Source organism: Eublepharis macularius, chromosome 14, assembly GCF_028583425.1.
Source record: "Eublepharis macularius isolate TG4126 chromosome 14, MPM_Emac_v1.0, whole genome shotgun sequence".
NCBI lineage: Eukaryota > Metazoa > Chordata > Lepidosauria > Squamata > Eublepharidae > Eublepharis > Eublepharis macularius.
In genome coordinates this window covers 38,727,140-38,750,923 of record NC_072803.1, presented here as the reverse complement: position 1 = coordinate 38,750,923, position 23,784 = coordinate 38,727,140, and the positions used below count along the sequence as shown (strand labels likewise).

General features: G+C 44.5%; 2 protein-coding genes and 1 long non-coding RNA gene across 4 annotated transcripts; 2 read left to right on the top strand and 1 right to left on the bottom strand.

The window, feature by feature from the left end:
• Nucleotides 1-371: 371 nt before the first annotated feature.
• On the bottom strand, nucleotides 372-13,093 carry LOC129342323 (uncharacterized). Its single transcript, XR_008598216.1, has 3 exons — nucleotides 12,875-13,093; nucleotides 2,871-3,062; nucleotides 372-2,113 (listed from the first exon to the last, which is right to left on the bottom strand). It is a non-coding gene; the product is annotated as an uncharacterized LOC129342323 (long non-coding RNA).
• LOC129342322 (interleukin-1 beta-like) lies at nucleotides 2,933-8,466 on the top strand. The gene is made up of 7 exons (XM_054998024.1): nucleotides 2,933-3,053; nucleotides 4,750-4,809; nucleotides 5,426-5,474; nucleotides 5,980-6,193; nucleotides 6,497-6,667; nucleotides 6,839-6,969; nucleotides 7,914-8,466. The coding sequence occupies exons 2-7, from the start codon at nucleotides 4,763-4,765 to the stop codon at nucleotides 8,127-8,129; spliced, it is 828 nt and encodes a 275-aa protein (XP_054853999.1). The 5' UTR covers nucleotides 2,933-3,053; nucleotides 4,750-4,762; the 3' UTR covers nucleotides 8,130-8,466.
• A 164-nt stretch (nucleotides 13,094-13,257) lies between the features above and the next one.
• CKAP2L (cytoskeleton associated protein 2 like) lies at nucleotides 13,258-23,775 on the top strand. 2 transcript variants are annotated; one of them, XM_054998341.1, is made up of 9 exons: nucleotides 13,258-13,330; nucleotides 15,542-15,608; nucleotides 16,992-17,043; nucleotides 17,221-18,368; nucleotides 19,035-19,242; nucleotides 20,159-20,314; nucleotides 21,578-21,641; nucleotides 22,619-22,748; nucleotides 23,378-23,775. In XM_054998341.1, the coding sequence occupies exons 1-9, from the start codon at nucleotides 13,288-13,290 to the stop codon at nucleotides 23,601-23,603; spliced, it is 2,094 nt and encodes a 697-aa protein (XP_054854316.1). In that variant the 5' UTR covers nucleotides 13,258-13,287; the 3' UTR covers nucleotides 23,604-23,775. The 2 variants fall into 2 exon arrangements, with proteins under 2 accessions (XP_054854316.1, XP_054854317.1); XM_054998342.1 differs by lacking the exon at nucleotides 20,159-20,314.
• The last annotated feature ends 9 nt before the right edge of the window (nucleotides 23,776-23,784 follow it).

Sequence of the window (23,784 nt, the reverse complement as noted above, 5' to 3'; positions counted from 1 at the left end):
GAAAAGGTAGATTTAAAAATGTCCCGAATAGATAGAAATTCAGACATAACCATCCATGCTAGGGAAAGTTCAGAGCTGTGACCACCATGTCCCAAACTTCAGCCCCACAAAGTCCCTGGTTCAAGGTCCAAAGGTAAAGAAACAGTTGTGAGGGTGTCTTCTCTTCCCCAAGTCAGGCCCTGGCCAACCACCTCTGGCCTCAGGGTGAAACAGAAAACGTGGATTGCCTCATTTCTTGTTTTGCTTCATACACACTCACACATACCCTCAAGAAAGTACAGGCTGTGAAAAAGAGATCCTCAGTCCAGGGTTTAAAAATTCCATTTATTATTGTTATTGTTATTATTATTCTAGTGTGGAATGAGGTGGGAATAGCAGTTTGCTACTGATCAGTTAAAGCTGAATGTCACCATTTTGGTTAAGGTTTCTCCTTGCAGCAGGAGATGTCTCAGGCATCCCCTCAGAGTTGACCTTCCACGTATGCTTCAGGGAAATTTAAGACTGATTTGGATAAGGGGTTGGATTTTCCCAAAACATCACTGTGGACCAGTCTGAAATCCACCAGACTCATTGTTCCTGGTCCACTGGCTGGCTTGGCAGAAAAGAAGGGACTTCTCACAATTTCACAACTTCTCATTTATGTTGATTAAAAGGCTTGCCAAGTCAATGAAAACCACATGCAAAGCAAGGCAGAATGGGTAATCCAAGGAACAGGAAGTGGGTGATGTCACAGCACAGGAAGTTTTCTTGCGGTCATGATCGCAGCTGAGTGACAAGTGCATGCACACGTATATCCAGTTGTGTGCCTGGGATTGCTCAAGGGTTCCTTCAACTCTGTATAGGAGGAGGTCTTGATATTACCTCAGACTGCTGTCAGCAAAATGGTGAGGGAAAATAGCCAATTCTTATTCTGTGAATCAACGCTGGGACTTCTCCCATGTAGAAGGCAGCCCCCAGATGCTGATAGCATTCCATCTGACGCCTCAGTTGAGATAGCATTATTCATTATAGCTCATATAGGCAATGTTTTGTGTGTGGCTGACAGTGCTGCAGTCACTCCATTTATATCAACAGAACCTCCTCCGAGTGCTTCAAAAGACTGGCCATTATGAGGAAGCCACTTCTGTGGAACATGGACTGGGGACATTGCCCACCACATATTTTTGCAAAACATCAACTGCAGCATTCTCCTTTGCATACAAAACAAAAAGCCCATTATTCCTCTGAAACATCATCCATGTGCTTTTTAAACACACATCAATTTTGCCAGAACTTTCAAAATCAATGTATGATAGTTACAAGATCAGTTTCCTGAGCAAGGACCAATTTCCTGAATAAGGACAACCATGTGACACAGAAGTATGCTCAACTGGCATGGGGGCCCCAGCATTTGCAAAGGATTCCATGTTCACCAACGATCAGTGAATACATAAAGGTCTTATGATCCCTTATGATCCTTATGATCCCTTAAAAATGCAACCAGTATCCTGACTGTGATATTTATGTGACGCCAAGTGACAAGAGCAGGACGTAAATGATGGCTGTTGTGCTGTTTCTCCTTGCCTCCACGTCACAAATGTTAAAAAAAATATATATAGCTGGTGATGCACTCCAGCATATTTAATATAAGTGGCAAGCACACAACCATCCAATTTTTAATGAGACTCCCAAACATTAAATAAAACCAAAGCAAACACTTTACAAAATAGCACAGAGATTTCTCTGAGGATTCCTGTTAGCCTGTTTTTTTTTTAAAAAAAAGATAGATGTTGGCTCCCTCATAGGAGCTGCAAAGTAAGCATGTATAACATCTAAAGACTTAAATTTACAATAATGAATGCTGCTGCTAGTAGTAGTAGAAATAGTAGTAGTAGTAGTAGTAGTAGTAGTAGTAGTAGTAGTAGTAGTGGTGCCGGTGGCGGCAGCAGCAGCAACAGTAGTATAAATGAAGGGTTCCGGAAAGGTAAAGGCATAGGCATTTATCACTTGTTAACATCTTCATATTCCATCTGTATAAGCTTCCCTCATGGAGTTCTAATGGTCTTTCACTGAACAAATGGTCAGCCCGCTGGATGGTCATACAGAGAGCAATCAAACAGGCTCAAGTGAAATCCTGCAAAGCAAATGGACCCACATTATCACATGGTCAAGCAGTATAATAACCATTCAAAGAAACTATGACAAAATGGAGTAAGGATAAATTTAATGTAAAAGTTCAAAACTGTGAAAACATCCATCCTGCTCAGCTACATGAACATCTATCTGATACCTAGTGAAAATCAAAGGCATCCAATGAAACTGATGGGCAGTAGATTCAGGATGAACAAAAGGAAATACTTTTTTACTCAACGAGTGAACAAAATGGGGAATTTGCTGCCAGTTGAGTTAGTGATGGGATGGTTTCAAAGGGGTTAGACAGACTCATGGAGGATATCAAAGGCATAATGATAAGGGGATCCTCCAGAGGCAGCAAACCTCTGAATGTGAGTGACAGCAGGCAACATCAGTAGCTGGCCTCAGTCTTTATGTCTTGTTGTTGACCCTCCATGGTAACTGGTTGGCCGGTGTGTGAGACAGGATGCTAGACTAGAAGAAGACTAGATTCAGCAGGTTTCTTCTTATGTTCTTATGTTTTCCTAAATGCTTCACATAGAAATTGAATAGCACGGGAGATAAGACTGAGACAAAATCTTATGGAGGCTCCCAAGTGCGGATTTTTTGGCATTCTTCCAAAACATACTATCATGCACTTTCTATTTAGAACAACCAGTAAAAGTCACTGTTTTCACAATATGCATATTACTTCCACAACACAACCACATCTTGTTTGGGGGAAGGAGGAAGGAATTCTAATTGCTTGTGAAACTCACCAAAAGAAGATCTCGGAAGTGAGGGACAAAGAAGGGAAGTTCCAGATGTGAGTGTTGCTTTCAGTACATAAGACCGAGAAGGCAGTAGCAGTTCACTCACTCACTCCACAGCAACAGAGACAGAGCTGGGTGTCAGGGATCCAGTGTTCTGGAAAGAACCAGCGTGCACTCTTCTTTCTACAGGTATCTGCACTGGGAGGGGAAGGGAGAGATAACTTGCTTCCAAAATTAAACTTATGACCTGGTTTATGAAGCAGCAGCTTATAAGAATCATGCTGCCCCTTAAGCTAAGTATCTGGTTCGGGAGAACTCAGTAGCCATGGCCCATCTGAAAAGAAGTAGGAATAAGTTTAGAAGAAAGATGTCCTAGGAATAACAAGTCAAGTCAGTGCCTAATAGTTCAGAATTAGAGGCACCTGTAAAACAAGGAATTTATATATATCAACTGGGTAAACAAAAAAAATCTTAAATTTAGTTTGCTACACAAACTACTTTCTGAATCGGAGACACAAAAGAAAGCAAATTGTGCTAAATTATTTGTTAGGTAGGAATAAAGAAGAATTCTGGGATATGAAGTAGCCAGAGTTACTGCCTCTGGGCTGAACCTTTGAGAGGCTTCTAGAAAGGTCACTTGGGACCAAGATTGAGCCATGCCTTATACAATGTGACAGCTCCCAAGGAATGTGCATTATATAGGTGGAAATGGGTTTAACTGTCATTCCTTCCTCCCAGAAGACCTCAGGAACTACAGATTAAGCATGTTTCTAATATTTATGCACTTGAAATGCATACTTTGCTTGGGGTTGCATGTTTGGGTTTATTGCACCCACTCTCAGTCTGTCTGTCTTCAATCTGTTTCTCAAAGTTAGGAAAAGAGAAAGGACTGAGCTGAAATATCCCTCCAGATATCCTCAAATGTCTAACCAAAGAACAGGAATTGCTTGTTTTATTTTGCTTTGTGGATTCCAAAACTTGTTCTGTAAAATAAAATCTCTAGCTGTCATGAATTCATGACAACGTTCAGAGTTTATACTGGTTGCTGTGAATTTTGTAGGTTCATTACATTTCCACTGGCTTCAGTGCAATTGAGACCATCTTTCTAGCATGGGAAAGATTGCATCGTAAACATGGGGTACTGCAACTATATCATATTCATTACCAATTTCTTTTGTCAAACTTTTGTTCACTTTCCACAAAGTGAGTTCTTCTCTCTTTGTTGGAACAGCTATATGAACCATATGAACTTGTCCATTACTTGAGATCATCAAGGGATGGCCTTCTCTATATGCCAGTTCTACGCAACTGTCTCAGAGTGGTTGGCATGTGAGACGGGGTCTTCTCTGCCATGGCCCCTGGGCTTTGGAACTCCTTTCTTCTGGAGACCTGGGTGGTACCTTCACTGATGGCCTTCCAGACTGATAGCCTTCCAAATAAAAACTATTATTTTCCAGAAAGCCTTCAGAGGCAGCTAAAACTTCCCACCAAAACTGGGCTGTTTTATACTGGGTTTTATTTTGTGATTTATTTTGGCTTCAACTTTTTAGTGCTGCAGATTTTTTTACAGTTTGGATTCTGGTACTTGCTGCTAGCATAAGATCTTAAGTATAAGCATTTTGTGAGGTTTTAGTTTTTGGTGGGTTTTGCTTTTTGTCGTCTTTCAGTGAAATCCTAAGCAGCGTTAGTCCAGTCTAATGGGCTTAGGCTGGAGTAACTCTGTTTAGGATTTCACTGTAAACTTAGCTTAGTATCAACTATTTAAAATACGTGTATTTGCTTTAATTATTCACTTCATTGCAAGCCTTCCTGAATGCTGAATGATAAAAAGTTGGGGCATATATTTTATAAATAATAGTCTGACTTCCCTTTCATTTCTTTCCAGCCAAGAATCAACAATGGCAAGAGTTCCAGAATGTCAGGAAGAGTTGATGGAATTCTGCAGGTAAGCACAGGGTCACACTTTGAATCCAAATCTGTTGCTCGGGACTCTTCTCCATTGAAACTAGCCACACTACTATGTCCTATCTTAGCATTGTTGCTGTATTGAAGCGGCCTAAAATTGGGATGGGAACTATCCCTAATTATGTAAGTTATCTCTAATTTTGTAAACTTTCTTTTTGCTAACAAAATATGCAAACACCAGTGCACTGTAACAACTCTAATGCACACTCATATTTTCAAATAATAATACCATATTATTAAGGCACCATCTAGAGAAAGTTAGGGATGCCTCAATCCATGGGATTAAGAACACAGACTACAACAGCATCAGACACCTTTCTATGGACTACACCTTCTACCACAAAGCATCAGCTTTACTTCACATACTGTTTCTTTGATACCTTTAGTTGAAGAAGGGCAAAGGAAGGATTTTGATTCTTAGTTTAATTCTAAAATTCTGGGACAATCCCATGAGCATTTTATGGTGCAAATGAAAGTAAAACATAAAGTACATATAGTGTGCATTATAATAAAGACCAGTAGTCATTCAAGTTATAATACAGCAATTACTTTTTCCAAGTGTTATTGACTTGTTTCCTATTGGTTTTTGGTTACAGCATGAATGAAGATACACAATTCTATGAAGACCAGCCTTGTTTGACTAAGGTAATTAATTTCTTGTTTAACTTTTGCTCAAATCTTTTCTTCCAAGAAATAAAGTTTGGAAACCAAGTAGTCACAAACTATCATCTCTGCTACTTCCTTAATGTTCAGCACCTCAAACTTTCATGCATGGCCAAGTTGGGGTGTAACTTTCTGATATGAGAGGATACTTTTTTCCAGGAAGACATTTGAAGGCTTTGGTGCATAACTGTGGAGAATTGGGGGGGGGGGTACATTTTGTCCTCTGTTTAAAAACAAATAGTGTCAGGCCGTGAGAAACTGGTGGCTTTTCTCATCGTACAACCTGGTTTTGTTCTGTTAATTTTAATCTGACCCACCATTGTACATTTGCAAGATTAGTTTGCTCAGTGCAGGACCTGAGAACCATTTTCTTGCCTCTGAGCTGGACTGGTGTGCAGAGGATATTATTACTAAGCAGTTGGGGGGGGATCTTCAAAGAGATAGCAGCTTATCAGCAGGATTCAGCTGGTTTCTGTTTTGACCACAGAATGCTTGCCAAGTCCAGAAACAGTGTGCCTGCTGTTCCCAAGTTCAATGTGCCTGTGAAATGGACATTCAGGTAAAGATCACCCAGAAGGTCCCAACCAAGAACTTCCGGAAAGCTGTGGTGATTGTGGTTGCTGTTGAGAAGATGAGGATCAACGCAAAAGCCAGGGTTTTCACTGATGATGATTTGCTAAACATCCTGAACGCTGTCTTAGGTACAGTATCAAATTTGGAGTTTTCAACAGGGGGTGGAGGGAGGACTGAGGGAAGAGTGAAAGTACAGACAGCGAGCTTGCTTTCAATGGCCAAGAAATATTCCAACCAGGACTTCCATAATCTTGTCTCCACTTGCTTGGATAGAATGGCAAGGTTTCTAGCCCCATTAGGGACTAAATAGGCAAAGCTACACAGTCCATTGCCTCCATTTCTCCTTTCCAGTTTTAGAGGGAAACAGTTGTTTGGGCTGCAGCAGGAAATGCAAGAATTAATCTAAACCTCGTCCCTCTTTTTCTTTTCAGAACCTGTACCTTTTGACAAGTGTGAATTCACTTACAGCACAGATCCCAATTACCGCTTCACCCGAGCTATTTCCTATGATATCCAAGACATTAAGCAAAAGTTCCTTGTCCTGAATGAGCCCGCCCAGCTGATGGCTATGCATCTTCAAGGTTCTAACATCCATCATGCAGGTAAGATCCGGCTGCTGCTCCTCTCCTCCCCCCACCAGCCTGCAGTCGAAAAAGTGAAATTCCAGGTCACTTCTAACACATTGGAAACATTAGTGCCCTGCCAAACTTTTAAGTCAAACAGAATCATTCCCTTCCCTTGTTGCACTGAAATCATTTTCCTGTTGTTTTCAGTGAAGCTAAAAATGGCTGTATACCGTTCAAAAGACACTGTAAAAAATCCTATTGCACTGGGCATCAAGGGGACCGGTCTCTGCTTGTCTTGTGTGCCAAAAGGAGAAGGGCAGCCGGAGCTGCAGTTGGAGGTGAGTGGCTTCTTCTTATCCTTTGCTATTTGGATGGAGGGTTGAAGAGAAACCAGAGGTATCAACCTGTTTTGGTGACCAACAGCTAAAGCGGCAGGTCTGGAATTCCTTAATGGAAGCAGTGTAACAACTCCCACTGACCTGCCTCAATGACATGGTACTTGTTTGTCTGTACTCCTCCTTTACACTCTTGTTGCTTTGGTCTCTTGCTCTTCCTACCTAGCAGTTCAGGGTGCATGCAGAAGAGTTAAATCCTCCACAAGGGACACCCTCTATCAGAATGCCAATGTCAGATGCCCTGATCAACGAATCCCTGATTGAGTCTATTCTTTTACCCCTTCCCCATCAATTAAACGTTTTAAAGCATTTTTTTAAATGTTCCAGAGAGTGAGGGAGAGGCATCAGCATAAGATAGCTAGTAAGTGCTGTGCCTTCATGTGCAAACAGGCAGAATGGGTTTCTGCTCAATCGTGGAGTCCGGAATATACATCTGAACAAAACTATGGCAAGGGGACTTCAACAGCAGTCTCAACTACTCGAAATAAGAATATCACACACGTACCTCCTCTCCCAAAATTTTGGCTTTAGTATGTACTGCTTTATACCTATATTCCATAGGCCAAAATAGATATCACCTGTAGCTGACCAAAATTATTTCCTCACACCTCCCAGTAAAGTCTAGCTGGAAGGAGACATGAGCCATTTCCTTCCTCCCACTGATCTCACACAGAGAAATGCTGAAAGCTGTACCCTGCACGAAAAGTGCGAAGAAGAGATGAGGATTGGCAGCAATCAGCAACTTTGCTATGGGGGCTTGTGCAGATGATGTTTGTGTTGCCTTGGGCCCATGCTTGGACCACCCCACCCAACCTACACCTGTCACTTTAGAAACTAGAGCAAATGCTTCATTTCTTGCTGACAGTCTTGATTTTTTTTGCCTACAGGAAGCAAACATCCTTCGCAACATTGACAAATCGAAGTTGGGTCGCTTCATCTTCAACAGGGTGGACATCGGGAACACTACAAGGTTCGAAGCAGCAGATTTCCCTGGCTGGTTCATCTGCACTTCTTCACAGTCCAATGAAGCTGTTGGCATGACTAATCAGCTTGGGCAAGTCTCAATCGTAGATTATGTTCTTACAAATGAAAAGCAGTTGTAGCTTAAACCAAGTCCTTGTGTGTACTATGTACACTTTCTGTAATGTATGTGCATTTTCAGAGCCTGTACTATTGGCAGATTCTGAAAATACTTTCCCTGGAGGGGGAAATCTCCTAGAATCTAGGGGAAAGCACTTAATAATGAGAGAACTCTTTATAAGAATTTTCATCACTAGGTCTCAGCTTTACAAATGTCAGACAAGTGCAGCCTGGGATCTGTTGAAACTGTTGCCCAAGTTTTATTATTTAAAGGGTGGCAGGGGGAAGGGTAGAAATGTAGTATTTTATCACTGCATTCTAAGCCAATGTGCCTGTAAATATTTAACAGTTTCTCTGTTTCTGCTAATTACCAGACACAAGATTATAAATGAGGGTTTATATTTAATGAACATATTTATTAATAATTTATTAGTTTTGTCATTCTGTCTCAGCTAAGTTTTAATAAATTATTCAGCCTGTTCTGGTGGTCCCCGTTTTCTGTTTGCTTTTTTTGCTTGGTACCCGGGTGAAACAACACAGCAATGGCAGGATGAAAATGAAAAGAGGTTCACCAGCAGCCCAACCTCCAGAAGAGGTGAAGTAGGGGCTTCTTGCAGCAACACTGCAAGGGGAACTCCACTGAGATCATGCGTCAGAGTTTAGGCAACCAGGAAGTTGCATTGACCCAGATGTGTCTTGTCTGGATCAAAAGAGAAACGCAAACACCCTTTATTTGGCCATTCTGGAGTTTCTATGGGGATTGCTGTTCTTTTGTTGTTTCTTTGTCAGTAACACAGTCATTCTAAAATTTAACTGTACATTTTATTGCTGTTCAGTGACTACAAATACACTTGGTGGTATTTCCAATGTACCTCTTTTTCCTCCCTGGAAGAATACTTGTGAGTTGGGGGGGGGGTCTATGATGCCTTTGCAAACTCCCTTAATTGTCCATTTTTGAAGATTCTCACAACTCAGAACCCAGCAGTTCTTCACTTGTAACATGACAAGGGGCAAATACTCCTGGGAATGAGAAACTCCACCTAAAAGGCACTGAACAACACATGAAGTGGTCTTTTACCAAGTCAGACCATCAGTCCAGCCAGCTCTCAGCATTCTTTCTTCTGGATGGCAGCAGCTCTCCAGTCTCTTGGACAGTGAATGTATTTTCCCGCCTCCTAATCATGTCCTTTGAGAAGCCAAAGACTGAACCCTGGGTTTGATTTCTGCACCGGTATGACAATAAAAGCAGGACCTTGGAGCTACTCCAAGGTGATGAAAGAAAACATAATTTTCCGCCATGCTGTGTCATGCAGTGATGCTGTTTAGAGTTGTAAGGGGCCTGTTACACCTTGGCCTCCAGGAGGAAATAGCACTTCAGTAGCTCACTATGACCAATTTGCTAAGTAAAACTGATTGTATCTGATGGACTGTACATTAATTACAGAGGCACTGAATGTTCCTGATGCTCCCACCTGTCAGGTTTCCATAGATACCTTTCAGTTAGTGCAATTTAAGGATGTAGAAAGAACAGCTGGAGATTCAAGACTTGCTTACTTAACCTGTGTTATCCTGGCTAGTAAAATCTGCCAGAAGCATCTTGTCCCAATAGATCATGATCAACACCTCATTAATGGAGGACTCAATATCTCTGGCTGAAGCAGTGCTAAGATAGCTTTAAAAAATTCTTGGACAGAACAGATGTAAATCATTTCCAGCCAGTATCAAATTTGCCTTTTTAAAAAAAAGATCTTTGAAAAAGTAACGTCTTATCAATTCCATGGATTTCTCAATGAGACAGATTATTATCTAGTTGTTTTTCAATCTAGCTTTTAGAGGCAATGCAGACACTACCTTTGCTGCTCTGACAGATGATCTATGCAAGTCTACTGGCAAGAGGAGTGCACCTCTGTTGGTTCGCAGCAATCATGGTACCTTCCTGAACCACCTAACATGAATGGGTCTTGGTTCTATTTTAAAATGGCTCCAGCCCTTTCTGGAAAGTACATCTCAGAAAGTAGCCTAGAGGACTTTTGTTTTGCCCACCGGTTTATGGAATTCCTCAAAGGTCCATCTTGCTCCCTATGTTGTTTAAGATCTACATGAAACTGTTAGGAATCATCCAGACATTTGAAGTAAATTTTTACCAGAATGGGGGAAGATGAATGTGTTAAGCCAGACTTCATGTCTGAAGGTAATGAACTGGATGAGAGTGAACAAACTGAAATTTAATCCAGACAAAAGAGAAATGCTGTAAATTGGATGTAATGCTGATATGGGAATAGGTATACAACCTGTTCCAGGGACAGCTATACTCCACCCAAGAGTATAGGGCTTGCAGCATAGGGCTACTCTTAAAATTCTTCATTATCACTGGATCTGCCTGGAAAGCAGCTTTCATCAGCTCCTGGTTCACCAGCTGCAGTAGTTCCTAAATAAAGCATACCTGGCCACTGTCACACGTACTACGGTAACATTCAGATTAGAGTACTGTAACATGCTCTGTGTGGGTCCACCTTTGAGGATAGGCAGAAGTCTTCAACTGGTTCAGAATGATGCAAGACATTGTCTGGGACTTGCAACAATTAACATGTTTAAACCAATATTGTTATCAGCTACAATGGTTCAGTTTGTTTCCAGGCCCAGTTCAAAAAGCTGGTCTTGATCTTTAAAGCTCTGTATGGTTTGAACCTAAAGTATCTGAAGGACCATCTTCACATATATTCCCATCAGTCCTCTGAGATGAGCCAAAGGGGTGGCCCTTATTGCAGAAACCCACATTATCATTGGTACATTTAGGGGGAATCAAAGCAAAGATATTTTCAGCAGCCACCCCTACATTGTGGGAGTGCCCTCATATGGGGGCTTCACTTAGCTCAGTGATTCTTAATACCTCCCCATTACAGCCGTCCCCACAAGGCAATCTACAAATCTTTGACATCATTCAGAACTTTGAGGAACAAAAGAAGGGTCATTCAGGATTCTAGATATCCTTCTCCTTTTGCAATGGCATCTAACAGCAAGCAAAGGAGAGTTCTTTTATACTGCTCACTCGACTAAAGATAAAATCCCAGATCCAATATTTCTTCCCCAGTACCTTAAAACAATAAATGGTACATGGCAGCAGAAATCAAACTCAACATTAAGGAGTTGGTTGTAGCCATTGGGCAGAAGAGTCTCCGTGAACATTTGCCAGAGATCTATACATATACCATAAATATGCCTCCTTGCTTGTTTTTATTTCTTCCTTTTTTACTAATTTTTTTGTTATGAGCCTGTTTGCCATCTCAGATCCTGCCAGGGCCTTCTGGTCAAGCCCCCTTTAACTGCCACGAGCTCAGCAAGTGGCCTTGGGTAAGCCACTTCTCTCAGTCCCAGCTCCCCAGCTGAATTGTGGGGATAATAACAACACTGACTTTGTTCATCACTCTGAGCAGGGCACTAATCTGTCTACAAGAGCATCATATAAGTGGAATTGTTGTTGTTCTTATAATTTTGCCTTTCATAAGAAATGGAAGGCCATTATTTTTAAGGGAAGATTTCAAAAAGAATTATTTTAAGAGAAAGCTGTACAGCTGTTTTACATAGGTAGCCATGTTGGTGTGCAGAAGACTAGGATTTGAATCCAGTGGCGCCTTAGAGAGCAACAAGATTTTCAGGGTATAAGCTTTGGAGAGCCAAAGCTCTCTTCTTCAGATGTGGAGGAGCTCTGACTCTTGAAATCTTGTTGGTCTCTAAGGTGCCGCTGGACTCAAATCCTTGTACAGCTCTGTTAAAAAAAATCTACTTGTGGATCATTTTTGTTTGTTTGTTTGGGCCAACTTGAGCCATCCTGGTTGGTGGGGGATTTTTGCAGAGAACAGCAAGTTGTCTACAACTCACAACTTATCGCCCGTGTCTAATGAAGGGAGCTCTGACTCGCAAAATTTTATACTTTGAAAATGTTGTTGGTCCCTAAAGCGCCACTGGATTCAAATCCTGCTGATCTTCCCAAGATTGCACCGACAACGTACGGGAAGCGCCAAGGGGCCTTCCAGAGGGCCCCGCCACAAGCGCGCCCCCTCCTGGTACAGAAGAGAAACAGCACGACTCAAAAGAGGGCGGCGGCCGCAGCCTCAAAGCTTTCGCCGGCATTTCACGAAAGGCCGGAACTGCTACCCGCCCATCTCCCTCGCAGAAAATAAGGCAGCTCCTTCCCTGCGACCCAGCAATAGCTTTAACCGCCCAAGAGACATCCGGGTCGTTCCGCGGCTGCCACGCCCTCCGCTCGCCAATGGCGTCTCGCGGTTACCTAGCAACGGTTCCTCCGCCTGCACCGGCCTAGCGCAGAATCGCCCCGCAACCCGACCTCCCCCCGCCGCATTCTGATACACTGATCGACATCGCCTTTTTAAATGCCATCTCCCTTTCCTCCATCCTTTCTCAGAAGCCAGCCCGCTCCTTTCCAACGTGCTTGCTTCAGCGTCAATCGCCTGTCCCGAGAGCCAGCCAGCCAGCCAGCCAATTTTTCAAACTGGTGCTCCAATTAATCTGCATTATTTACGCACGATTCCAGTCCAGTTGCACCACAGAGACCGCCAAGATTTGCAGGGTGTGAGCTTTCGAGAACCAAAGCTCCCTTCTTCAGACACCTTTCTTCAGTTATACTTCAGATGCCTGAAGAAGGGAGCTTTAACTCTCGAAACTTCATAGCCTGGAAATCTTGTTGGTCTCTCAAGGGCCACTGGACTCGAATCCTGCTGTTCCACTGCAAGCCAACACGGCAACCCACCTGCATTAGTTGTATTACTTCTTCTCCATGGCTTTGCAGAAATAATTTCGTTAAACGTTCGAGAACAACTAATAACAGCAAACAAAACCGAGCTCCTATGAGGAGGAGAAGGGATCGACATTGCTGCGGAATAGCTACTCCGTATTAAGAGTGCAATCCCAACCAGAGCGGCTCCCGCCTTACACCCCTGCGCGGAACTGAGCGCGCCGCCAGCGCTCGGCGCTTCTCTCCACCCTTCTGACAGCCCTGGCCGGCCGCCCCCGCCCCCGCCCCCGCCCCCTTTCCTGCAGCCAATCCTTGCTCACGAACCGCGGCCCGATGCCTCTCATCCCATTGGCCCGTTTGAACAGGGCCAACCGGGGCGGCGGCGGTAGCGGCAGCGGCGCTGGCGTGACATTTCCCTGGTCGTTACCATGAAGCCTCCTGGGCGTGAAGGGGCCGCTTCCTCCGCTCAAGGTAAGCAGGCGCGAAGGGAGCGCTCGCTAGTAGTGGCGATGCGGCGGGCGGCTGAGGATCGCTCTGGGCATCGGTGCCAAGGACGAGAGCGATCTCTCGAGCGGGTGCAGAACGCCTCTCTGCCCGTCTCTGCCATGACCTTGCCCCCATCCCTGGGTCGCCAGGCAGCTGGCCGGTGAGACACACACACACCCAGCTTCCCCACTCGGCCCCTACTGCAGCCAGGGAGAAAGAGCTCGCAGGTAGACTGCTCTCTGTCCTGGAGCTCTGGGAGCCTAGCGAAGCCACTCCAGGCTTGCGGCGACATGATGCGCACCGGAGAGGCAAGCTGTCAGTGAGATTTGAGTCCGGTGGCACCTTAGAGAGCAGCAAGATTTTCAGGGTATGAGTTTTCGCCTCTCGAAGATTTTCAGGAAGCTCTGACTCTTGTAAGTTTACACTCTGAAAATCTTGTTGGTCTCTAAGGAGCCACTGGACTCCAGGCCTGCTGTTCGGCTGCTGTTAGTGTGGTGCTTTCATGGCACTTAGAATTACCAGGGTGCATGGAGGCTGCAAACCCTGCTTGAGAAAAGTGAGTTATTGGTTGCTCTGGGCAGGGTTCTTGATTGATACATGATTTAAATATGATGCTGGCTGAGGCCAAATAACTCACCTCTGCAATCTGATGCTTGCCCAGTGTCTCATTTAAGGTGGCTGTCACCCATGCCAAACAACTACCTGTGCTTAGGATACCAACACCCACTCTGGGTACAGGCCTCTGAAGCACTAAGCACACACTGCTTTGTACATGTAGCAGCCCAGTTTAAACATTCCAGCATAAAGTCCTACCAAAGAATCTTTGTCAATATCCCACTGGAGATGTGAAGGGCCCAGGAAAAATTTGGAAGAAAACTGGATTTTTCTTACAAACATCTTAAATTTGGGTGACCGCTGAAAGGAAGGAAGACCCCTATTATTAAATATTTTCTCTTTTAGAATGAGTAGAATGGTTTTTTGCATTCAAAATGTATCGCAGGAACAAGAGTGAGGACTTTCTCAGTTTTTCCAGTGGAAAATTGAGATATTGGGACATTTTGGGGAGCACAGGGGGAACAACTGTTATATAGTGGACATGTACAACATTTTCAAGAATGTTTTTGTTGTTCTTTAAATGTAAATAATTTTGGCAACAATTAATGTGTATAATGATAACACATTCTTAAAGAATTTGTTTTGAATGTTATAAAGTTTAGCTTAATACCTAAACACGCTTGTAGTCCTTCCTGTTGTGACTCTATGAGAGTCATCTCCTTTTGTTTACTGCAGAATTTGTTTTCTACCTCCAACTTTTATTAGATACATGTGCGATGGTATCATAGGGTGCAGCAAAATAGCAAAGAGTCCAGTAGCACCTTTAAGACTAACCAACTTTATTGTAGCATAAGCTTTCAAGAGCCACAGCTCTCTTCGTCAGGTGCATAAGGTGCAGCAGTTTGCAACACTGAGTATGCTTGCAATTCTTATAAAAAAGCAAATTTCATAAATAGGCCAAATAATATAATTTTATGTGCTAAATTATAAGCAATGTGTTTAAGATCTGATAGAAAAGTAAGCATTGCATGTATTTCAATTTTCCCCAAAATTTCAGTTTGTTTTTCTGGAAAAAGTGTTCTGCCACCCCCCCCACCCCATGGCTTCAAATTTTCCATCTCTCGTCCTGTTTCAATGGGACTTGATCCCAGCATACTGAGACGACTGAAGCTCTTCCATGAATCAGAACCAACAGAAGCACATTCAAAGAGCAGCTGTGGCTGTAGGCAAACATGCTGTTCACAATATTTACCATTTAACCAAAAAAAAAGAATCCAGCATGCCAACCTGAATTTTGCAAGGTGGGATTAGAGAAAATTTGCTGAGCAATGTCCATATTTGAGGCAGCAACAGTAGCTGGTACCTATTTACTGAGTCTGACACAGGCCTTTGGGTCGGACCACGCCCAAAGGCCTACATCCTTGGTGTCAATTTTGTGGGTCTTGCAGCAGACACTTGAAAACGCTGGTATTGTGACCAAACCAGTGTAAGAAGCTGGAGATCTTGGTGACTTTATGCCCTGGTCGGGTTCCCACGAGATGGGGATAAATAATTGCATCCTGGTGTTGGCTGCTGGGTGTGACTTCTTCAGTGGCAAATGTACCTTGTTGGCATCCTTAATGCTCTTTGAATCTCTTGTAGAGGAGAGATGGAGAAAACTGCAAGAATATTTAGCAACCAAAGGAAAGCAGAAGAATCCCAGTTCCAAGTGAGTGAATGAAATATACAAACTGGAGGTTGGCAACCCTTGTGCCTCTCATCCTGCATGCTCTTCCCGGATGAGATGGTTTAGAGCTAGCTAATGATGCAGCAAAACCAGATGTTGGCTGTAATTCTTTTAAAAAACGTCTTCTATGTCTGTCATGCTTTTTAGACAAATGGAGCCCCAAAGCAGGTTTGTCCAGAAGAGGTTGACATAATCCTTCTCATTGTGGGGTGGGGTGTCTTTCCTGCTCTCTAGTGCATGAGGTAACATTGGCTATCTTAAAAGCTAGGTGTATTCAGGGCTATTTATCTTTATTTACAGTCCGCCTTTCTCACTGACATCCAAGCAGATTGCACAGTGCAAGTGAATACTATATAATCAACAGCTAGGATATTCACTGAGCAAAATATAATATGATTTGCAGTTTGGACATTCAGTGAACAGATACAATAGGGTATGGTAGCATAAAATTTGAAAACAAGCATAAAGCCAAGCACAAAGAGGAAATCTTTCTGAAACAAAGCATAACTACATTGAAGAGAGCATCCCTGCTGGTTCTTTAGGATCTCTTGGCAGCTTCTGATGGCATCATCTATGATATCCCGGTGGGACTTTATATAGCCACTGTGTTGTGAGGTTTCTAATCTTTCCTGGAGCCCCAGGTCCATATCAGAGACGGGACAGGAAGAGATTGTGCTGCCCTCCCCCCTTTAACAAGGGGAAGCCTTGTCTTCTATGCTGTCTTATTACCTATGTGAAACTTGTGCCATAGGTTGTTGGGAAGTCTGGAGTGTCATGTCATTGGTATGTGGGTGATGGCCAGCTCTGACTCTCTTCTTTATTGGATTGTACAGATGTTACGGATTTGCTAAGCGGGGGAGGGGGGGAGTGGATGAAAATGAACTGAATCTTAATTCGAGAGGGAGGTTGGTGTATTAGCAGATCTTGAAAATCGCATACATCTATGGCAGATGAAGGTATATTCCCTGTGAAGACACAGGTTTGCAGTTTGGGTGTTCCCCCTAGACCTGGCCCTGCTCTTGGATGCCCAGGTTGCAGCTGTGGCTGCGAGCTCCTCTTACCTAATGAGACCAAGATATCAACTTCAGTCTTTCCTAGAGCATTCTGACCTGGCCAGTTGTGTGTGTTCAGGTGACTTCCAGGTTGCCCAACCGTAACTGAACGTGGCAATGCTTATGAAAACTTCTCAGAAACACTGGTTCTGTATGTGTGTGCTCAAGAATTCAGTCCCCCTGAGTTCAGTGAGGGCTTATTCCCAAATAAGTGTGCATAGGTTTGCAACCTGAGTCATGTGTGTGATGGTTTTGAAGTAAATTTTCATAAATGTATAATTTTAAAATGACCATTTTTCCTTATGTTTAACAGGCCCTACTTAAAGGACAATCAACAGAACCTGGTTCCCTCCAAATCAGACCCTGTAAGAAGATAAGAATATTCTAGTACTTGAGGTTGGGGGGTTCTCCCTAGTCAAAGGTTGCAGGGACAGCAAGAGTGAGGGTGGGGGGGGGTTTAAAAGGAAACATCTTAGTTGCATGTATCTTCTGAGCATCCCTGTCTGTTTTTTTTAATACTTGGCATCTACTTCTGTTTTCAGACTGCCAGATGTAAAAAAAATATTACCTTGAACCAGACAAAAGGTGCGCAGAAGAGGGAGACAAAATATTCAGTCCCTGCTGGCCATGTTGCACAGAGCAAATCATCCAGGGCTCCTGTTTCTCGGAAGCCACAGAGAGTTCCTTCAGAACTGCCAAAAAAGGGGCCACCACTTCCTCTTCCCTCAAAGGCCTCTGCCAAAAACCCCTCTGAGAAACTGAGTACCACAATTTCTTCCTCCGAGCATTGTTTATGCAAAGTAAGAAAGACTAAAAAGTTTAAACCTGTCACGGAACCAAAGACTCAAGCACTCCTAGGAACGACAAAAAAACTTGTGCTCCAGAACTGTCCTGCGGAGACCTTTCAAGAAAAGGCTGATAAAGAGAACTTTGGGACCAAGGTTGATCTAAGCCTTGAGGAGGCAGTGGCTCCAAGGCTTGGCCTGTCAACTAGGCCCCAAAGAGTGAACAGCAGGCCAAATGTGGGCTTTGCTTCACGAGGTAATGTGCCTGTGAAAAGACAAGCACACACTTATCAAGCTGCCAAGTTGCAGGGCCAGGGGAAGCCCAGAGGTCCTTCATCTAATCTCAAAGGGGCACATCTTCAGCAGCGAATCCCTGGCATGTCAGGGGAACAGACTGCCCTGACGTTTGGCCAATCATCTACTTATTCTACTCCACAAGTTCAAAGCCAGGGTCTCAATCCCAGGCTAATGAAGCAGTGTACCAAGAATGAACAGGCTGCTGGTATACTCGGGCAAGGAAAGGAGAATGCAACACAGTTGAGGACATGCAAAGCTCCAGATGTTCAGAGGGGACAATTGAAACCGCAGCGGGTGACTCCTTGCAAGGCTCAGCATACAAGGAATTCTGTTGCCTTGACAAGCTTCTCGGCAACAGAATTAAAAAGGAAACGGACTCTCCCATTGGCAGCACATGACGTTAACAAGCATGGAAGCACAGTAAGGAGGAACCAGGAAAATAAGAAGCTCCAGCGAGAGCCCAGGATCCCCAACTCCAGGCCTGTCGTCTCTACAGTCTGCACAACAAATAAAGTTGTTGACTCTCTGGGATGTGAAATAAGCAAGCCAAGACCGCTGGGGATGGGAATGGGTCAAGAGCCCAAAACTCCATGTACACAGGATCGCAGGCAAGTTTGGCCCCAAATGTGTTTGTGTATATCTGACTAGTCTTGTTTCCTGTCTTGAGGCTTTCCTAGAGATCATCTAATATCATACATCTGCTCCCTGCTGTTTCTTGGGAGGTAGATCCCACAATGTGTTTTCATCAGACTCTAGTCCAGGGAATGTCCCTGAGAGACATGGATCTCTGAGTTTTGTCTGAGGAACATCTGTTCCACTACCTTTTTATTCAAGTTAATGGCAAATAGCCCTCCCCAACTGTATGTGGAGCTGGCATCCTTTGCCTTTCAATGTGCCCCTTCGTGATTTTGCATGCCTGCACTAGCTATGCACACAAACAGCAGTCCATGAAGTTGAGGAAATGTTCTGAGACAGGAAATGCCCTCCAGGTGGGCAGCTGTGGCCATGATTTTTCTTGCTACTTAAATGTTGATTGGAGCCCTTGTAAATTGCATTCACAACCCAGGAGCCCCACTAACAATGTCCATTGACATTGAGGAACCCCCTCATTTTATCCTCACAAGAACCCTGAGGGAAAGTGAGTGGCTCAAGCTCACCCAGTCAGCTTCAAGAGGATTTGAATGGAGGGCTCCCTGGTCCAAGGCCAACCACTCCTCTCAAGCATGCAGGATGCACAACTGGTACCCTAATGAGGTCTCCTTCCTTTTCACTAGAAAGTTGCTGGAACAGTGGCTGAAATCCCAAGGGAAATCCTACAAGCGGCCATCAATGACGCTGCCTGCTGCAAAGCCCCGGAAGAAAAAGGAGAGCCTGAACCTGTCCTTCTGGAATAGCCTGGGGGAAGAGGAGGAGCGAACAGAGCACAGCTTGGTGGATAAGATCTCAAGTATTTTGATGGAGTGCTTGAAGCTTGCTGAGGAGGTGGGCTTTGGATCTTCCCTCTGGCCTTCAGGAAGCCACCTGAGTATAAACTGGGGGAGTTGTTCATATGTGACAAGTGGCAAAGGGGATCCAGTGATGGCTTCACCTGGCCAGTCCCACTGTCTTACCTGCCTTCCCTACCAAGCACTGCTTCAATTTTACCCCACAGCAGGCAAAAAAAGATGTGAGGTGAAGGGACCAGTGGAGGATCAGGTCAGGAGAAGGCAATGTTGTATTACTCATGCTTCTTTGGTCCTTTCAAAAGCTTATAGTATTTCTGGGTTGCATCCTGTCAACCTGACCCAGAAAACTTTGCAACCTTAGCCTGTGGCCTCCTCTCTTACAAGGGGCACTGCAAATCCCCAAGATATACAGCAGATTCAGTGGCTTGAACTCTCTCTGCCAGGAAAAGGAATAGGTTGCAGCTTGTGCAGAACCATTGGAAGTTCAAGATCTGGTACCATATTGCTTTCCTCTGTCTGAATCAGACCTGGGCTAGCAATCCTTGGTCTTGGACCAATTGGCAAGTCGTGTTTTGAAAAGGGATATTTTCCTAGGCTTTATAGGTAGGTGCATTGTGCAAGCCACAGTCTGGTCCTGGCTATAAAAGGCCACCTAGTGCCTTCCTGCTCAGGAGCAGGCCTCCTGTCAGCAGAGAGCAAATTCTGTTTCATCTAATTACGCTTATCCTGCCTTTCCAAGTATGCTTCAAAACAGCCTGCTAATTTGCCCTGTGTGAAAACTTGTTCTGACCCACCCCAAACTCAGTTTTCTTCCACCATTTGATAGCCACTGTCCCACAATAGCTTCAGTTACCGATGGCCAAGGTAGGGCCAGAGTTTAGATGTTTCAGAGGTGCTGTTGGCCTTCCTCTTTTGACTTGTGGATGTTCTGAGTGCTCTCTGTTCTTTCTCAGGGATTTCCCTCAGAAGAGATCCTGGCCACGCTTTCCCAGATCCCAGAAGTAGAGAAGTTTGCCCAGTTCTGGATCTGCAAAGCCAAACTGCTGGCGCGGCACGGCACATTTGATGTGGTTGGGCTGTACGAAGCAGCTGTCCGTGCTGGGGCTGTAGTGAGTAGCATCTTGTTTCGATTTAGGTTCATCATACCAAATATGCAAGAGTTGGCTGTTCATCCTGAGTAAATGCTTTCTTTGGATTAAGTGGGGCAAATTGCAACTTTTTTTTTCTTTTAAAAGAAACCCCTTCCTAGGCCTCACAGGTATATTGTACAAGCTGCTGCCAGCAGTAAGAATTAGAGGCAGTGCAACACGAAGAGCTAACACGGGTGTTGTTTCTAAACCAAAGATCACAGCAAAGGGGGAGGCTTCTGCTGGGAAATCTCACTTCTTGAGTATGTGGGAGGTTGCTGTTTTCAGCATGTCCCTGCAACACAATTGGTGGGAGGACCATGTCAACAGGCCCTCTTTCCACCAATCCTAGAAAGGCACAGGATGTCAGAGAGTAGAGGACCGAGACCTGTTCTGGTAAAGGCTTCAAGGGAGGCATGGTCAAGCAAGGATTTCCAGGACTAAGGAGGGGATGGGACATGAGGGTAACAACAGGGAGGTTGTTGGCCTGCAGCATGCAGCACCCCTCCCCATCAAATTCTTACTACAAACTGAGCTGTAGATAAGATTCAGGAGGGTAGCCGAGTTAGTCTGTAGTAGAAGAGCAAGATTTGGGTCCAGTAGCACCTTAAAGATCAACTAGATTTCCAGAGTATGATCTTTTGAGAATCAAGACTCCCTTTCACTTTTAAAATCTCATACCCTGGAAATCTAGTTGGTCTTAAGGTGCTGCTGGACCTGAAACTGAGCTGTAGAAATTCTAGTTCTAGACTTGGCTGTTGATTGGCAGTGTGGGGAAGATGGCACGAGTCAAGCGTCTGAGTAGCTATGCAGCCAATAAAAAGATGTTGGAAAAACAACCAGATCATTTCATGCATGATTCTTAAGTGCTCAGAATGCAGGTCATACCAACCTGTATGCTTTCTCTGCCCCTCCTTTCTCTGGAAGAAATGTTCACTTTATTTACTTAAAATGGTCAAAACTGAACACGTTTCAATAGACCATAAGCACGCATGGATTAAGATCCTATAAACCAAGTGATCTGGCTATGTATGACCTCTCTGGCAACCTGCCTGGAATCTGGAGGATTTTATTCCCAGCTCCTTTGTATTTGGCCTAGAGATCTTCCCTGCTGAGTCAAAGGCCTTTTTGAGAGAGAGAGAGAGAGAGAGAGAGAGTTCAGCGCTCTGTAGGACCTACCTCTTGCTTGTGAGGTGTGGTTTGCCAAACTTGCAGTGGTAGCTTTGTGTTTTGCTTGTTTTCTAGCCACTACAGAAATTGAAGGAGGTGGTGGTTGATCTTTTGAAGAATCCAGACAAGACAGCCCAGGGTAAGAAATATGGAAGAAGCAAAAGTGGATTTGTGTTCTTCATGAAAAGCCTAAGGCTAAAATCCTGTGCACAGAAACTTGGGAGACCTGCTCTACTTACTCAGGAAGGGGCTACCTCTGATTCAAGTTTGGCCACCCAAGTTTCTCATTCCCAGTTCTGGGCTCAGTAGTTCAGAGCCAATACCTGTCTCCTAACCAAGGTCTGGGGAAAAAAAGGCAATTTCCTCTCTCCCTCCCCTTAAAAGTCACCTCCCAGTTGTATGTTTAGAAAGGGAGCTTGGTTGATGTCTCTTAGTAATGTTGCATCTCAGAGAGCAAACATGGGTTTCTCAGAGATACTCTCACAGCCCCACAGGATTTGGAAGGAAAGTGACCAGTAAATGGGAGCTAACCAACTGATCCTGCCCTCAGTGGCCTCTGCTCCCCCTTCTTGATCTATAATGAATGGTATCCCCCCCCCCAGTTTTGGAGTGCTCCTTTACCTCGTAAGGAAGTGCCCTTACCAAGGCAGGGGGGCTTCTCAATCTCTGCTCCTCCAGTAGGGGCTTGCAGCCCAAGCCATGCTGCTGTGACTTCTTTGCTGGTTTGTTATTTTGTGGGAGTGCATCCTGGCTGACTACAGCCAAAGGCAGAGGCGGCGGGAATGTGTCAAGCCACAGGCTCCGTGCCCCATGAAGGGCAAGACAGGGGCCAGGAGAGCACTTTGAATCAGCAGGCATTTCCGGTGGCGGGGGGAGGAATTGGTTCCCATTAGCCAGCCACTGTAAGTTTGCCTCAAGGTGGAAGTACTCCAGCTCAGCAGTGCTCCTCAGGGAGATAAAGACATTAGTGATGGCTCCAATGCTTCTGGCTTCTGTGCCTGGACATAAATATGCCAACTGCAGTTTCTCTTTAAACTTTAGAACAGCATCCCAACTGCTCTAAGCAGAGTCCTCTGACATCCGTGTGTCCCTTGCTGCTCTTTTCTATCCCCACAGTAATCCCCACCCAAGTCAGTTCTCACTGTGCCAGGAAGCAACAGGTTCAGATGACTCCTCAGAGCCACTTGCAACGCCTGTCTTGCAAACCAGTCTCGGGTATCAAGCTACAAGTGGTTCCATTGCTCAGGTAAGGGTCTTGGCCCACCTCTGCCCTTCCCCATCTCATGATCTGATGTTCTCCAGCCTGGCAGGGCCAGCCTTCCTTTCCCCGCAGGCCAAGCTCTTCTGGCAACCAGCAGAGGAGCCAGAGCTTGACTGGATTTACGCCAACTTTCTTGTTGACACCATTCCTGTGTGGTGACAGCTGCGGGCTGCTTTTAAGCCTGGACAAATGGCTTCGGGAACAGATAAGTGGGTCATGGCTGTATACAGGCCCCAGCTTCAGTTGCCACCTGCAAGTATTTCTTCTGCTATCAGAGCTTTCCCTCCCCAATTCCAAGCTTCGTTGCTTACCAAAATGGTAATTGTGTGGTCAGCCAGAAGTGGAATGAATGTAATGCAAGTATGTTTGATTTGGATAATGCCTCCTACCTGCAAAACTGCTTTGGAGGGTGGTTTTCAAAGATTTTGTGATTTTTTTTTTTAATATGCAGTATGCAGCCCTGAAATGCAGAGTAATTTGTTGCTGGTCCCTTTGACCCAGAGATTTGCCTTGGGGAGCAAGAAGCCCTGTCCAGTAACTCTCACTTTGGTGGGCCAGTGGAACAATAGAGAAGGAGAGAGCAATCAACCAGATTAACCCTCCCTCTGTTTCAGAGAGAAAGAGCACTGCACAGTGTCAGACACAAAGCTCTTGACTCCAGTGCGGCGTTCCCTGCGCATAGAGGGTGCTGTTGCTCGCTACCCACAGATGCTGAAGGACCACGACGTGGTAGTGACTTCCCTCAATGAACTTACGGCTACAGATAACGGAAGCCTCTTTGTGTTCCGTAAAAATGAAGCTTTGCTGGAGGATGTGGAAACGGAGCTCTTGAGGTTGTGACTGTAGCTCAGCCCACTCTAACCCTGAACACATCTCCATACTTAAGCGACAGTACAAAGAAATCCAATTTCCTTCTCCCTCAGACCTTGCCTCTATGTTAATAAGTCTGGCCCATAGAGATCACTGTCCCTCTTTCCTGTTACTGTTGCATCAATAGATTGAAAACAAATTATTTTGTGAG